General features: G+C 35.3%; 1 protein-coding gene across 1 annotated transcript; it reads right to left on the reverse strand.

Annotated features, from left to right (window-relative positions):
- Positions 1-769: 769 nt before the first annotated feature.
- stxbp3 (syntaxin binding protein 3) lies at positions 770-16,735 on the reverse strand. The gene is made up of 19 exons (XM_051096779.1): positions 16,617-16,735; positions 15,207-15,256; positions 13,148-13,229; positions 12,818-12,894; positions 12,656-12,728; positions 12,463-12,563; positions 12,238-12,383; positions 12,059-12,152; positions 11,088-11,212; positions 10,873-10,971; positions 9,919-9,985; positions 9,745-9,810; positions 9,515-9,595; positions 9,281-9,416; positions 9,065-9,171; positions 8,647-8,748; positions 4,683-4,768; positions 1,766-1,914; positions 770-1,633 (listed from the first exon to the last, which is right to left on the reverse strand). Exons 1-19 carry the CDS (start codon positions 16,660-16,662, stop codon positions 1,533-1,535), a joined length of 1,788 nt encoding a protein of 595 aa, XP_050952736.1. The 5' UTR covers positions 16,663-16,735; the 3' UTR covers positions 770-1,532.
- Positions 16,736-18,049: the final 1,314 nt, after the last annotated feature.

Below are 18,049 nucleotides of genomic sequence, written 5' to 3' on the forward strand. Positions count from 1 at the left end.
TATTGCATTACATTATATTATATTATATGATAAGGTGTGGTACCAATTTGGTTGATTTTCTTGCATATTGGCAAAATAATATAATAATGTATGATTTAAAATTAAAAATTAAACACTGAATTTCAATTTGTAAAGCATTTAAAAAATATAATAAAAAAAAAAAAAAAATAAATAGGTGGCAGAAATGTTTTCTTCATTTTCTAGTGATATCTATTTGTTCCCGTAAGTAAAGGTCATATCAGTTTACTGTCAAACAGAGCTGTGTAAATGTATACAGGCTTGTGTACGGTATGCATTCAGATGCTCAACACGCACATACATGTTTCCACGTGTTACGTTAAGTCCCAAAATAGGACAGATTTGATAAGATTAGATTCCGCATTATCAGGTCCTCCGAGAGAGTTATTGTGATCATTGTGCTCACCAGAGACCACAAATCTGCAGTAATCAGAGACAGCTTTTATGAGCGCTCAGATGAGCGTCCTCTTCCAGTCTCTTATGATGCAGATGCTTCTGGAACACCATGCATTGATGGAAAAAAATAGGACTATCTTGTTACCTTTGTGCAGACCTTTTTTTTTTTTTTTTTTTTTTTTTTTAAACTCAAGCAGGAATTTCGTAAATAAATCTCTCACTGGCTCACTGGAAGTCAACTGCATGTACCGTGCCTGTGAAAAAAAACAAACAAACAATCTTTTCTATTTTCTTCAGAAATGTATAAACATTACAGGAGCCACTCTCTACAGGACAAAATCAATGAAACCATACGTAGAGACAATATATTTTTATGTTGAAGTACAGTTATTAGACAAACCACATTACAAACATTATACAAACATTACAAACCAAACATACGAATTGAACCACGTCATTCATGTTATGTCAGTTGTTCAATATCAAGTATGCATTAAATCTGTTAAATCCCTCATTTTTTCATTCATGAGTAAAAGCTTATACAAGCAAAACACTCGAGCAGCACAAAAGCACACAATACATATGTACATATCAACCTAATTCAAAAACATTAAAACACCTTTTCAAATTGACAGTCAGGAGGATTTTACAAGTAACTACTGTTAGTGTGAGAGATATAAATACAAAAAAAGTGTTACAGAAAATCCAGTGCAAGCATTTCGCCATCACTGGTAAATAAAGACACCAGTTTGTAAGGCTCTGGTCATGAGCTCTACTGAACTAAAGGGTTATTAAACTAATTGGGTGTTTGATTAGTCCTTAATGAATAATGTTTTAATCTTCCCACATTTTATAAAGCTCTATTTAACACAATTTAAAAAAAAAACACTAAACACTTCAACAAAGTTGAAGTTAGTTGTGAGGAGTTAATATTACAAATAACTTAAACTGAGCACAACTGAGATTTTAGACATGAAATGATCTCAAAATGCTCCAAGTAGAACTACTGGTTTATTTCTGACAGTATGTGGTAATGTGGTAAGTGAATGAGAAATAATGCTGCATGATGTGAGATCTGTTCCCTTCAATCCTGAGAGGAAATTACAGGGCAGGGACGCTCAGAGTTTGCCCTCCTCGATGGTAAAGGTTTCCATGGGTTGTTTGCCCAGGTTATAAATGTCCTCCAGCAGACCACGTGGAGTCAGGATGTGCGTCGAGCCTACAGACAACAAAAAAAGCATTATTTGAACCATTTCGTAACACTGGCTGCATTTTAAGCCTCTTTCAGGTTTCTCGAATCATGTTGTTAAGCTTAGCAACATGTTATTTGAGCATTCGTATGAACTCTTACCGATGATGACCTCACAGGATTTATTAGCATGCGTGACTTCATAAGCACAGCGCATTTCTGAGTAACTGACCCCACCCAGAACAAAGATGATGAGCCGCGAGCCGCTCCTGAGATCATCTGGAGAACTGCCCTTGTGCTTCTGCCGCGCACTGACAGGAAACAGACCAGATCCACGTAAGCACACATTTAAAAAAAAAAAAAAAAATATATATATATATATATATATATATATATATATATATATATATATATATATATATCACAGTGCATTAGAAAACACTTTATATACACACATACAAATTACTGTTCAAAAGTTTGGGGTCATGAAGATTTAAAAAAAAAAAAAATGTTTTTGAAAGAAGTCTCTTCTGCCCACCAAGGCTGCATTTATTTGATCTACAAAAAAAAAAAAAAAAAAAAAAAAAACCTAAACTAAAAGCAGTAATTTTGTGAAATATTATTACAATTTAAAATAGCTGTTTTCTATGTGATTATATTGTAAAATACAATTTATTCCAGTGATCAAAGCTGTATTTTCTGCAACATTATTCCAGTTTTCAGTGTCACATGATCCTTCAGAAATCATTCGGAAATATGCGGATACACTGCTTATTAATTATTTAATTAATTAACTAACTACTTAATTAAAGTATAAAATATTTACTATTATTAACAGTGCTGAAAACAGTTGGGCTGCTTCAGCTGTGATAGTTTTTTTTTTTTTTTTTGATAAAGTGAAAAACAAAACAAAACAATAAAACTTTATATTTTGTATTTATATTATACTTTATACATTTATTTGATAGAGAAATCTTGAAACATTTTAAAAGCATTTACGTTCACTTTTCTTCAGTTTGACACATTCTGATAAAATAAAATAAAATAAAATAAACCCTGGGTATATTTCAAATTCTTTAAAAACAACAACAAAAAATAAATAAATAAAAAACTGGAAACAATCTCTGCATCTGAAAAATACTCTGTTCTACTCTATATCCTGGTATAAATTTGGTTAATATTCTTATATAAAGGGGGGGGGACAACTTCATTTATCTGAACTTTTCATATATATATATATATATATTTATATAAGGGGTGTAACGGTAAATAGATGTCACGGTTCGGTACGTACCTTGGTTCGAGGATCAGGGTTCGATACGATTTCAGTACAACAGAAAAAAAACAAAAAAAATCTACTATGCTAGGTTTCTTTTCATTTATTTTTTCTACCCACATGTGAAAATACTACAAATTTTATCAAATTAATGTCATACATAGACTATAAAATCTGCAGTACATATATAGATACAAGGAATAAACACTTTGAAAATATTTAATTTAGTTAACTGATAGACAAGGGAGGAAAAAAAAAAAAAAAAAAAAACAGTGCAACGTAGCCTATATAGAGTATGGGAATGTGACGTCAGCAACGCACGGCATTCTGGGACTTTCGGACACGGACACTACAGTCTAGACTGGGTAATAGTGGAGGTAGATGTTAAAATTTATATTGTACATTTAAAAACACATTAGAATGGAGAACGCTTGCTGTGACATGAACTGCCATATCTGCTGACATGACCGGAGTGGAGAACGGATCTAAAATGAAGTGCAATTTTATGCTTTTCAGCTTGAAACAACACAATGGCGAAAGCAGCTCAGTAAATAAACAATTTCAAAATGCAATCACTGTCTATATTCATAAAGCAACTCATCTGATTTACTGTTCAGCAGTTCTTTGTAAGAAATCGTGTATTTGCTCAATTTAAGTCCAGTAAAACTTATTGCACTTCATCCCTTAATGAAATTAGGGCGATATGATATATGATTAAATACATCAGCGTTTCTCAATTCCAGTACTCACGTACCGTCACTCTGCATATATTGCATATGCCTCTCTTATTTAACCTGATTCATATAACCATGTTCATTGCTCCCTACTCCCTGAGCAGTGGTAATCAGTTGAAGTTTACTTGGGAATATTTATTGATGGATTTGCGCTACGCCCCCACCTGCATCGCCTTCACACACAAACTAAACTTACTAGAGAAGCGTGACATAACATACCTCTGTAAATAAATGCAATTTAAATTCATGTCTTGCACACTTTAATGCTCGTTTAAAGGAACACATACGCTGTCTTCGAACTGTAATCAGGGCAGAATATTTCAAGTTCGCAGGGCACTTACTTTTGAACAGAACGGACATCTGAGATACACACAAAATGTGCAGAGCGGTGGTTCACTTATATGATCAACTGGCTGAGATTAAGCTATAGTGTGTTTATTTTCTCTGGCAGATATATCAGTGCTACATAGTTATTATAAACGGCAAAAGAGAAATTAAGTCTTTTCAGTCCCTTCGATCAATTTGATATGCCCTGAATAAAAGCATAAATTTCTTTCAAATCAATCAAACAATCAAATTAATATATAAATAAATCTTTTTGACCCCAAACATTTGAACAGTACTGTATGATCTATTACATCATGCAATTAGATCATCAGTGGGAAATGAAACGCCTTTTAACTTTAGGTAGGCCCATGTTTTGTTTTTTTGTTTTTTTTTTCAAAGAAAAGAAAAATTTGAAATAAAGCAGCACAAAGGAATTAAACATAATGTGTGTAAAAAGCAGCCAACAACCCAAAGGGCCGGTCTTCACGCTCATCTTACCTCACCACTCTGACAGCCAGAGGAATGAAGAGAGAGACATTGACTACAACTTTAAACTCAACAATTATAATAAAACACTTAGTATTTTTCTAAACTGATGGATGAGCAGCCATGAAGGTATGCCACAGATGCTTATTGCTTTAAGGGTGTATCTTAAAGAAAAATGTAAGGTAATTAATTAATTATGTAAAAGACTTGCTGGGAACTGTGACTGAACTGGGTGAATCAATCTGACCAGCCCTACCTTACAGCACGTGAGCCGTTCCACGCCGACGGACATTCAGACTGATACGGCCAGTCTTTGACATCCAGTTTGTTCTCCACTGCATCCTACACACACACACACACGTTTAACTGACACAAGCTAATTTATCAATATACAACAACATATTCATCGTATAAGGTTCTCTCCCTAATAATGGAAACATTACTTTTCCATAATATTTCTGTATTAAATCCATTCAGTGATTGTGCCTCCTCCGAAGACTTGGATTAAACCGTTCGATTCATATGAATTATTTCTACGCTGTCTATATATACTATTTGAAGCTTAAAGATGGTGGTGGAATGGAGTTTCAAAGGAGGAACAGAAATCTTTCATATTTCACTAACTAAGATTAGTACTATCCTCATGGTGGCCTCTGTCTCAACATGCCTGACAAAACTTGTGCAATTCAATATTTCCTTTGACTGAAAGAAGAAGAAAGAACCCACAGGAAATCAGCACATGACTGTCTACCCAATGGCTTTTAGCAGTGCTATTTATAGCGGCCATGAAAATAAGACATTGTCTTTTTATGATTTCTGGAGACATGACATTTGATCTGTCAGTCACAACCTGGAATATAATGTCAGTGGCCCTGAGCAATACATATGTACAGTGGGGTCTTATTTACATTTTACATTATAACTGTAAGCTCATGTTCTGCTGTATTACATATCAGAGCTCAGCAATAAGGATGGCCAGCTAGCCCAAGGGCAGTGTGAGAGCGTTTTAGGACAGTTACTTGCTTTTTTGGGATAGGTTTAAATTAATTGCTCTTGTACATCCATCTTTACTTCTTGCAAAATGTATGCATTTGTGTTCCAGTATTTACATTTATGGTTATATTATAGCTGTATAATTTCAACTTCAAATTTGAAAACAAAAAAAAAAAAGGTTGGTTAGTTGTATTTAAATTTATCGCCATATCTGCTTCACTTTAGCTTCAACAGGACAACATAAATACAGCTTCTTCTTTTTTTAATTCATCAAGATTAAGCATTAGTGATGAAAGGAGAAGTTCACTTCCAGAACAAAAATTTACAGATAATGTACTCACCCCCTTGTCATCCAAGATGTTCAAGTCTTTCTTTCCTCAATTGTAAAGGAATTATGTTTTTTGAGTAAAATTTTTGTGGACTTCTATGGTGAGTTTGAGTTTGAACTTCCAAAACGCAGTTTAAATGCAGCTTCAGAGGGCTCTAAATGATCCCAGCCGAGGATTAAGGGTCTTATCTAGTGAAACGATCGGTTATTTTCTAAATAAAACTTACAATTTATACACTTTTTAACCTCAAATACTCATCTTGTCTAGCTCTGCGTGTACTCCGGTTGATGACAGTTAGGGTATGTCGAAAAACTCCCTTCTCATTTTTTCCTCCAACTTGGAAATCGTCCTACATCTTTGTTTTACCTTTTGTTGTAATGGGCGTTTGATCTTCTTGATCTTCTTTGATGTTCACTTTGTAAACACTGGTTCGGTACTTCTGCAGCGATGTAAGACAACTTTGAAGTTGGAGGAGAAAAAGAGATGGGAGTTTTTCGACATACCCTAACTGTATTGAACCGGAATACACAGTTCACACAGAGCTAGACGAGACGAGCATTTGAGGTTAAAAAGTATTTAAATAGTACATTTTTTTTTTTACAAAACAACAGATTGTTTCGCTAGATAAGACCCTTCTTGCTCGTTTGGGATCGTTTAGAGCTCTTTGAAGCTGCATTGAAACTGCAACCTGATGATCCTCATTGAAGTCCACTATATGGAGAAAAATCCTGGAATGTTTTCCTCAAAAACCATAATTTCTTTTCAACTGAAGAAAGAAACACATGAATATCTTGGATGACATGGGAGTGAGTAAATTATCAGGAAATTTTTATTCTTGAAGTGAATTAATCTTTTAATTCTATAAAAGATTCTTTAAATGTACTTGTAATAAAAATTGTAAGTTATTCTGGATCAATAAAGAAGTACTTAAAAGTTTTTCCTGAGAGAAATCACAGTCTCATAACATTAAAAATTAGACAGACCTAAAATATGTTTTATAGACAAGTTGGTGCTACAGCACTGATATTTTGGTACTTCTTCATCCTTCAATAAATGCCAATAAGCCAGTATAGTATGGCCTGACAACTTATAAGTAAGTATATAACTTAGTCGTGTCTTGTACAGTAACATTCAAAAGGTTTTTGGGCTCAGTAAGTTTTTTTTTTTTTTACTGTTATTTCACACTTTTTGTTCAAAATTGAAACTGAAGACTGGAGTAATGAAAATCCAGCTTTGCATCACAGGAATAAACACAACACAGAAGAAAAGTAAATTGTGATACAATTCCACACAGAACCCAAAAAAAGCAATGGACAAAATTATTGGCACCCTTAACTTAATATTTGGTAGCACGCCCTTTGGAAAAAAAATAACTGAAATCAATCACTTCCTGTAACCATGAGTGAGTTTCTTACACCTCTCTACTGGAATTTTCAACCACTCTTCTTTCACAAACTGCTTCAGGTCATTCAGATTTGAAGGATGTCTTCTCCCAACTGCTGTTTTGAGATCTCTCCACAGGTGTCTATGGGATTCAGATCTGGACTCATTGTTGGCCATTTCAGAGCTCTCCAGTGCTTTGTTTGTAACCATTTCTGAGTGCTTTTTCAAGTGTGTTTCGGGACATTGTCCTGCTGGAAGACCCATGACCTCTGGTGGAGACGCAGCTTTCTGACACTGGCCACTACGGTGCGCCCCAAAATTCTTTGGTAATCATCAGATTTCATGATACCGTTCACACAGTCAAGGCATCCAGTGCCAGAAGCAGCAAAGCAAACCCGAAACATCTTTGAACCTTCACCATGTTTGACTGTAGGGACTGTGTTCTTTTCTTTGAAGGCCTCATTTCTTTTTCTGTAAACAGTGCCATGATGTCCTTTACCAAAAAGCTCTACTTTTGTCTCATCTGTCCACAGTACGTTCTCCCATAAGGATTGTGGTTGTCACATAAGTTTTGGCAAACTTCAGTCTTGCTTTTTTATGCCTTTGTGTCAGCAGTGGTGTCCTCCTGGGTCTCTTACCATAGCGTGCCTTTTTCATTCAGATGGCGATGGATAGTGTGAGCTGACACTGTTGTTTCCTGTGTCTGCAGATCAGCTTGAATTTGTTTGGAAGTTAATCAGGGTTCTTTATCCACCATTCAAACAATCCTTTGTTATATTTTTTCATTAATTTTGCTCTTCTATCCACGTCCAGGGAGGTTAGATCTCTGGAGATGGACTTGTAACCCTGAGATTTTTTTCCACATTTTTTTCTCTCAAACCCACAGACAGCTCTTTACACTTCTTTCTTCTCCATGCTAAGTGTTACACAAACCACAAAGGTTGAGTCAACTTTTCTCCATTTTAACTGGTTGCAAGTGTGATTACTATATTGCCCACACCTGTTACTTGCCACAGGTGTGTCTAAATACAATTACAGGAGCATCACATGCTTGAAAAGCAATTAATTCTTACAATTTTGACAAGGTGCCAATAATTTTGTCCAGTCCATTTTTGAGTTCTGTGTGAAATTTTATCAAGTTTGACTTTTCTTCTCTGTGTTTTTGTGTTGTTGCAGTGCAAACAAACACAACAAGCATGTGAGTACCAAAACATTTGCAATTGGAACAATTTTCTGAGAGAAGTGTTGCATTTTCTGACAGAATTGTAAGGGTGCTGATATATATATATATATATATATATATATATATACATAGATAGATAGATAGAGAGAGAGAGAGAGAGAGAGAGAGAGAAAGTTAGTGTACACAGAAAAACAGTAGTGGACATAGCACAATAAAAAAGATCATATGAAGCAGAAAACTGTTGAGCCCTGTATTTGTTTGTCTATCTGTGCTGTAGACAGTTTGCTCTGTGACATGTTGGTGACTGGCGTTTAGAAATAAGTGTCACTCACCTCCATTACATCTTTAATGACGGGTGTCCAGCGAGACACTTTGTAAGTCTCCTGGTCTGACCGGTCTCTCCGAGCCGGTTTACGAAATGACAACATGCTCGGCTGTTATGAGGACAGACGAAGGTAAAACTGAATACCAGCAAAAATAAAACGTTGTAAAACAACATTTGTGTTTCACACGTCTAATCAGAACTGTCAAAAATCAATACTCTTAAATCAATAATAAAACCACCTTTAGCTGTGGTTTGGAACACACAATAAAATTGTTGGTATGGATGGTAAAACTATGGTACTGTAATTGCTCTATTATCTATCTATTCCTAAATACACTCAAGTTACAAAACTCCAATTCAGAACCACTATGAGTGAATTATGTAAGATCAGTAGCAGAGGAGACAGAAAGCATTCGTGGACTCACTTTGTTGAGGATGGGAACTCCCAGATGTTCCCAGTTCTGGATATACCCCTTTTCATCCTCGATTTTCACATGCTGAATCAGTTTATTCAGGTTCTCTGCTGTCGTACCTGCTCATTACACACAAACAAACTGTGCTCATCCAGCTGGAAAACATACTAAGCTGGACAGCTCAGATGTTTCCAAATCTCTGCATGACAAGAAAAGAGAAATATCCACCGTTCAGACTGAAGATGTACAGAAGAACAGCCCGGATCTTATCGGTGGTGTCATGTGGGTGTAACAGCACAGGAAGTAACGTCCTCATGGGGTCCTTGACCTTCTGTCCTTCAGCATCGGCACCTATAGCCAGATCCTACATACAAAGCACAAAATCAGACACAAAAATACCACATGAGACACACTCTGGACAGAAGAGGGCGTCCTTTCTCTAGAGACATCACTAGGCTTTACCTGTTCGGCTTTGCAAAGTTTTTCCACGTTCGTCTGGTAATGACTCATCAGATCCTCAGCTAAACATAAGTGGACAGTTTTCTGAGAGAAAAATGGGAAACATTGAACTGCAAGTGAGAATTTTCAGGCAGTCACTATTGAATGTATAACCAGAATGAATGTGATCTTTCAAATTCACAGGTGTCATGTGATACCACACTCTTTCAGGGCATGTGAGGCGGCTCGATTACCTGAGCCATCTGCTTGCGGAAGCCTGGCATCTTCTTCATGAGCTGTGATAGGGCTCCGACTGAGATCTGCCAATGACAGGGGGCATCTATGACATACTCATATGAGGGAATCTGCAACTGGACACTACTGGTATTGTTTGGAGGTGTAATTAAATGTAAAAAAATATACTGTACCTTCTCATCAGTCTGTTTCTTCTCACCTCTGCTGGCAGAGATTTCCTTTACCAGTTTGGGGATTTGCCTTCGGAATAAATAAATACAGTAGTGCTGATTACATAAACAGGGATATTTATGACAATAGGCTTTATGCCTATGGACAGTTAAAGTATCCAGCTAACCTAGTTAGTTGTCTAGATGTTAATATCCAAACGTTAGCGAGAAAAAAAACTCATATATGAACCTTTTTTGAAAATAAAGTAATCCCATAATGCACTGCAACAAGCTCACAGCAGTAGGGAGTTTGGGGTCAATTTTTTTGTTTTTTTAAGAAATTAATACATTTATTCAGCAAGGATGCATTAATGTGATCGAAATTGACTGTAAAAACATTTATAATGTTACAAAAGATTTCTATTTCTAAAAAATACTGTTCTTTTCTTTCTATTCATTAGAGAATTCATAAACAGAAATTATATCAAGGTTTCCCAAAAAATGAAGTGGAATAACTGTTTTCATTGTTGATAATAATGTTTTTTGAGCAGCAAATCATCATATTAGAATGATTTCTGAAGGATCATGTGACACTGAAGACTGAAGTAATGATGCTGAAAATTCATCTTTGATCACAGGAATAAATTACATTTAACATATATTCATAACAGACAGTTATTTAAATGGTAATGATGGTAATTTTTTAGAATATTACAGTTTTTACTGTATCAGTTTACTGTTTACTGTATCAGATTTTTTTATCAAATACACGCAGACTTGGTGAATATAAAAGATGTCTTCAAAAAAAAAACAAAAAAAAAAAAAAACAAATCATACAACCCCAAACTTCTGAATTTTAGAGCAGAGAATTGGGAATACAGTACTGACACACACAGTCCAGTTTAAAGGAAACTGAGCACTCCACCCAATGTTTGGAACTCAGTGAACTCTGATATGAACTCAAGTCATTCCACTCACCCAGTGACCTCAGCAATGTGCATGTGACGCAGTTTGACCCATAATTGATCCTCTTCATTCAGTAAAGCTTCTTTCTTAGAGCCATCCTTTAATTTATACCTAAGAGAAAACACACAGAAAAACACCAATACACAGGACGTCTGTTAAAGTAAGAATTCCAAGCTAATTTCAAAGTTTAATAAAGATCAAGTGCTTTGGCTGTTGAGGTGACATACTCATAGGTGTTGTCCTTTATTGGTATGAGGTCATAAGCCATGGCCTGGTAGGTGAGCTCATGAAGAATAGGGCTAACAGGGTCCATTGCACGGTCAACAATCAGAAGCTGAGCCTGTGTTTTTCCCTGAATATAAAAAGAAAGTGCAGAAGAGGCAGTTTGTGCAAACAGAAAAATAACTTATAAGACGTCACATTCAAGTGCTTTAAGACATTTAAGCACATATGGAAAAAAACTTTTATTTAGCAAGCCTGTAACCACCTAAAACAATGATTTTAAAAGGCATTTTTGGCAAATCCAGGTAATTTACTATAGAAATATTATGTTTTTTAATGGTTAAGACTGCTACAGTGCCAGCTGTGGTCTGATCTCCTTAAAACTTTGTTTTTCTTGTCAAGTTTTCTGAAGTTTTGAGTTTTTTTAAGCTTTATAGGATTTTGGGTAAATTTGGACAGCCCTCTTTTTTCTAAATGACCCCGCTATAACCTCCAAAAGAGTACATTTCAACATTTTTTGTTGTTGTTGTTGATCATTATTGACCTAGAGAGTCCAGTGAATTGTGGTGCAGTGTTTTTTTTGTTTGTTTTGTTTTGTTTGTTTTTTATTTAAATATATTTTACAATGTAATTTATTCTTGTGATGCAAAGCTGAATTTTCAGCATCATTACTTCAGTCTTCAGTGTCACATGATCCTTCAGAAATCATTCTAATATGATTATTTGATGCTCAAGAAATATTTCTGATTATTATCAATAACAAAAAAAGTTGGTAAGGAACACAGAGTTCAAACAAACAGTATTTATTTAAAGTATAAATCCTTTGTAACATTAGAAATCTCTTTAATGTCATTTTTAATCAATTTAATGCATCCTTGCTAATTAACAGTATTCATTTCTTTCCTAAAAAAAAGCTAGCCATATTACTCAGATACGCTGTCATGTGTGGTTGTTGTAAACACTCAACAGCTCTCACCTTTTTCTTTGAATTATCATCCAAATCGTAATGTCGTGCCAGCTTATTATCCACAAGTTCAGCTAACTTCTTTCCATAATTAAGATCCGAATCCCTGCACAGAACAGGATTAAATATCAATTCAAGCATCAGGTGAAATTTCAGCACATATAAAGTGAGTAAGAACAGGCCGACTGTACTTCTTGTATCTGACTCCAGGGTACTCTTCCAGTGTGGCGCAGAGCGTTACGATCTGATCAGCTATCATCTCCAGAGTCTGATCTTTGTCCCGACTGTTCGGGGTGTAGATTTTCTTAAAGGCCTCTGGGTTATCACAGGTGAACACCTGCACAGGTGACCCACACAGTCATAAACAACACAACACTCAGCCATAACAGGCTAAACGGATTTTCAGATACACTCACCTGTGCTTCCAGTGGCAGAAACGAGATGTTGATCTCTTTACACACTTTAATGTGCTTGCCACAGTTCTTCTTCATCTTATCGAAGATATCATCAGGACAGTCTGTGGTCATAAAAAGAATAAAAACCATCACTCTTGCTAAAAATAACACACAATCTGTTTGGCTTTTGGGATAGTCAAATCAATGAACTCACAATCAGTGAAGAAGACATACGCCGCTCTGTATTTGGGTTTCAGTTTGAAGTCGTTAATAAGTGCATCAACACACTGCAAATAGAAAACATCCAGCTCACAAACAGCTCATCACAGTAAAGTAAGTTTATTATGCTTATTATTTGTGTCTCCTGAGTTCTGACCTTGGCAGTAGGTGCCATGAAATAGATGGCTTTCATTTCGGGAACTGGTTCTCGGTTTTTGTACAGGTCCTCCACAACTGTGAACAAATGAGAGGGAACACGTTAGGACAATAACTCCCCATCCAGGACATTGTGTAGTCTTTTTCTTCACAGGGAGGAAACCAAAAGCTTCCCTTCTGGAAAACATAGGAAGGAAAAGCATCTGACTTGCACTACACAATGAAGTTCAAACTTAGTGTTTGAACTTCATTGTGTAGTGCAAGTCAGATGTTGTGTAGTGCACACAGGACGTTCAACAAAACCTAGAGCAAAATCTCTTCTCTCACTTACTTGTGATGCCCTCCGACATGAGATCGGACATTTTGCAGCAGGAGGAGAGGAGGCGCGTGGTGAAATGGTCCAGTATGAGGATCTGCGAGAACAGATTTGACCATCAATTACAGAACATGAATCATTAAAGGGGTCATCAAAATTGCCTTGATCTTTTGGCATATGAGAGGTCTTTATACCATTAAAACATCCTGCAAGCTTCATAGCTTAAAACCTCCTTCTCATTATAAACAAAGCATTGATTTAATCAAGCTCCAAAAACGGCTCATTTGGATCTGAGGTGCAACACTATAGGCCCCGCCCACTGGCATTTGAGTACGCTGAATGCAAGTGTCGCTGTGAGTCGACACTTAATAGAAATCAAATAGAAATAGTAATCAAATAGAAATTACAATCACTGCCACTATCTTGTCTGCATTGAATACAGTATAAAGACGTGCATTCGCTTTCTGACACAGTCCATGCACTTGAGTCTGTCTTCAATAAGATAAATTAAGTGAAAGAACGTTCGCTTTGACGCGTTTGGTTTAAACAGCTTGTTCGTTAATGGCATCCCAAATTGTGTCAGAGGATTGTTCGAATTTCAGGAGCATGTTGTTTTGTAAACGAGGCAAAGTGTCATGGAGAGATCACAAAGAAACATTTGTTGAAAGATGAAGCAGTACTAGTTCTGACTGCAGCTGCATCACAAACTGTAAGTGAATTATTCCATAACGCTTTGTCTGGAAATGATTGTTTTATTTTGATTATGTTGTCAAAACACTCACATGAAATGGAGAGGGGGCGCTGATACTCCTTCCTATGCAATGATGTTAGCCAATCATAACAGTGGCCGATTGCTGACAAGGTATATAACATAATGATATAATATTTCTAACAACTTAACAAATATCCAGTGGTCAGTGGATATTGATGCACCCAGAAATCATGTTTTCTAACACTTATATGTGTCTGATTTTGACGCCCGGGAAAATAAATAGAGCTAATTTGCCTGTGAACTCATTTTGTAAATACAAAATAGGTTGGTCTAAAACCCGGTGATCACTTATATCAATGTTATATATATATATATATATATATATATATATATTATTTAAAAACATCCAGTTATGCAGAATTTATGATGTAAATATTTAGTTGATTTGTTGTCAATATGATATACTATAATACAATATATAGGATATGATTTTACTGCACAATTCAACATATTAGCATGAAATAATAACTGCAAATCCATGTTTCGCTGCCTGGAGATCATTTGTTTCTTTAAATTGCAGCGATTAATTTGCTTCTCTTTTCAGTAGCTCTCAGTATGTAAAATTATAGCTCAGGTTTCTTGTAAAATCTCTTTGTACAGTCAATCGCAAAGCTCATTCTGGTTTTAGAGGTTTTGTGTGTTCTATCACAGCATTCACGTTGAAACCAATGCTGCCACTCAGTGGGCGGAGCCGCAGCCACTCCAGCTGACGGTGACGTCACATGCATACCCTCTATTAATGAGCTAATGACCTGAATCAGGTGTGTTTGATTACAGAGAGATGGAAAACATGCAGTGTTGGGGGGCCCCTGGGAACATGGTTGGGAACCACTGATCTATAACATGAATTTGAAACTGGATTGTAAAATTTCATTTCGTGTCAAGAAATGAGTGTCAAGAGGAATCAAGCTCTCATTTATCTGAAAATAAATGTGATGAAAGAGGAAATACAAGTCTGGGTGTAGCAAATGAAGAGCATTTCTTTTTGTTGTGGTTTCCTTGCTGCTTGCAACAACAAAGTGTGAGCATCTGATTACTTATTTATTTATTTAAATGTCCATTAAGAGGTTACTAGAAGTAGTATGGATTTTGTTAAGTATATTATAAGGAAAACCTGCTCTGACAGCAATCAGGTCAGCCAGCCTCTGTGTTTAGTATACAGCAGACAGCGGGAGCAAATACTACATCAGCTCAATGGGAGTCAAATCAAGCCAGATGAACATGGATAGCTCCTTTATGGTCACAAATTTTGCAAAATATAAACAGGATTCAGGGGAAATAAAAGAAATCATTCAGACTGACCTTCCATACTTCAGACTTTCTGCAGTCAGCAATGATGGTGTCCTTGATTCCTGTGATGCCACATAAAGCAATCTGTTAGTAGGGCTGTCAACGATTAATCGCGATTAACTGCATGTAAAATAAAAGTTTAAGTTTGCCTAATATATGTGTGTGTACTGTGTATAATTATTACGTATATATAAATACAAACACATTCATGTATAAATTTAAGAAATATTTACAAGCATATGTATTTATTATAATTTTTATATAATTTATATATAAATAAAATCATTTTGTATATTAATAACATATTTCTCATATATATACACATTAATTTGTGTGTATTTATATATACATGATAATAACACACAGTACACACACATATATAATAGGCAAACTTAAACTTTTATTTTGTATGCAATTAATCGCGATTAATCATTGACAGCCCTATCTGTTAGTTACAGCAGTGAATCACTTTTGTGATACACCATGGAACTGAAAATCAAGAAAAATTTCCAAGGAGCTTTACTTCCTATTTTGAGTTTGTTCTACTTGAAAAGTGCACAGACGTGTAAAAACCAGCTTATAAATATTATAAATGAATATGTACGTATGCGCACAGGTGTGTAGGGAAAATGATAAGGTGGTAAAATTAATATTCTGATTAACTTATGTTATTTTAAAATAACGTTTCAAATAATTTGAGCCATTTTACAGCCTTGGACACATGCTGAGGTCCCCTAGTTTCAGAACCACTGCAATATAGACATGTGAAAGTACATATAACTATTTATAATACTTAAAAACACACATGCACCATTATCATCAGCTTATAACTCTTCTTTGAATCTACATATTTAACGTTGCAAAATAACTTTGTGTGTGTTACGGCTAGTCTCCATCAAACGTTGTGACCGGAAGTTATTGATAAAGTTCACAGCATGTAACACAAGGGCGCAATGACATCATCAAACACGCCGCATCATCAAAAGTCCTGACAACAGACAGAACCCCACAAATATTAACCCGCTGCCCGTTAAAAACGGAAACACCCAATGCAGAAAATGAGCTGTAATTGAAACTGAACTAGACTGGGCTGGCTAACGTTAGCGGAGCGGCTAACGGAAACTCTGACTCAATGACACATGCAAGATATTTAGATATTTAGATATTTAATGAGACAAACATCTCGCAAAACCCGGAACCCAATCGCACTGCACATACGTTTCCGTATTAAACACCAAAACAAACGCTTAAACAAAGAACTTTATAAAACGACTGTAACTCCTCTGGGCAAACCCAGCATAAACGCATCTCTTTAAACTTCTGACAGCTCGTCCTCTCAGCTGAACTCTCATGAATGACGAAACATAGGGCTATACATGTAAGACGTTTGCAGAAAATCATCTGATTGCTCTATAAACTTACTTTGCCAAACTATTTTTTTCAAGCCGTACTCCGCTCCAGTTGCCATCTTGAGTTGAGTCGAAACAAATGCGCGCTTCCGTCAACTGGGAGGAGTGAGAGTGCGCGCGTGGGAGCGTTCATGTGTGGATAGTTTTGACTGAGGTTATGCGCAGATTTATTTGGCTTCAGCCACACAATTCGCATTTAAATTGTCTGTTATAATGGATTTTTAAAATTAGAGTAAAAATTATTTGGTTTTGTGAATTCACTGCTTTGAAGAAGAAACCAGGGCTAGTTAGCACACTTTTTTAATGTTCCTCGGAATGAGTTTATTTAGAAAGTCATTTCTGTATAGACCATTTCGCTAGATGTAAACAACACTGGTCCAGAAGCACTTCCTGTTTTTTTTTGTTTTTTATTTTTTATTTTATTTCACATATACAAATCTTAAAGGTGCTAATGTAACATTTTCATCCAGTCAAATGTTATGTTGGATGTATTTTTTTGTGATGTTTGTGTAAAGTAAAAAAAAAAAAAAAGAAAGAAACAGGAAGTGTATCGGGACCAGTATGTTTACATCTGACGAAATGGTCTATAGTCGCTTAACGTATGGATTACATACAGAATATATTCAACATTTCCACCATGACTGAACAGGGAATAATATAAAGTTTATTAAACAGATCTTCAATTGCAGTGGGACAAGAAAAGGCAGAATTTATTATTTTAAATAACAAATGTATTTTAGAATTATTCAGTAAAATAATGCTTGTTGGCATTCTGATATTTAAATAATTTTAGTAAAATACTGGTGTTTTGTTTCCACCAAGGAAGACAGTAACACCACAGAAAAATTAGCACAAATGCAGATTTTTCTAAAAGTGGGAGGGCCATCATGATAGTTTCAAGGTCATTTAAAAAACAATGGTACAACTATATTTATGAAAATATGGATTCAAATATGTTAAATCTGCAAATTGTCAACATAACACTTTATAGACTCCAATCAAGTGTGACGCATAGTCAGAAATTTAGCAAAAGTTCTGAAAATTAATAAGAATAACACCATACACTCCTCAGAACAACCATCATCTGCAATGACCTTCACACACAAAAAGAAAACTGACATAATTCTGCTTTTAAAGGGGCGATATTCACTGATGTAACAAAACAAACATTGTATGTTGGGGGACATAAATTTTTAAATTGTACATGTTTAATAAATTCCATATTTACAATATAAACACTTTAATTATATATATATATATATATATATATATATACACACACACACACACACACGTATATATATATATATATATATATATATATATATATATATATATATACACTACCGTTCAAAAGTTTGGGGTCAGTAAGACTTGTAATAGTCTTTTTTAAAAATAAGATTAAAAATATAGAAAAAAAAACAGTAATACTGCAAAATGTTTTTA

This window comes from Labeo rohita, chromosome 23 (assembly GCF_022985175.1).
Source record: "Labeo rohita strain BAU-BD-2019 chromosome 23, IGBB_LRoh.1.0, whole genome shotgun sequence".
Taxonomy (NCBI): domain Eukaryota; kingdom Metazoa; phylum Chordata; class Actinopteri; order Cypriniformes; family Cyprinidae; genus Labeo; species Labeo rohita.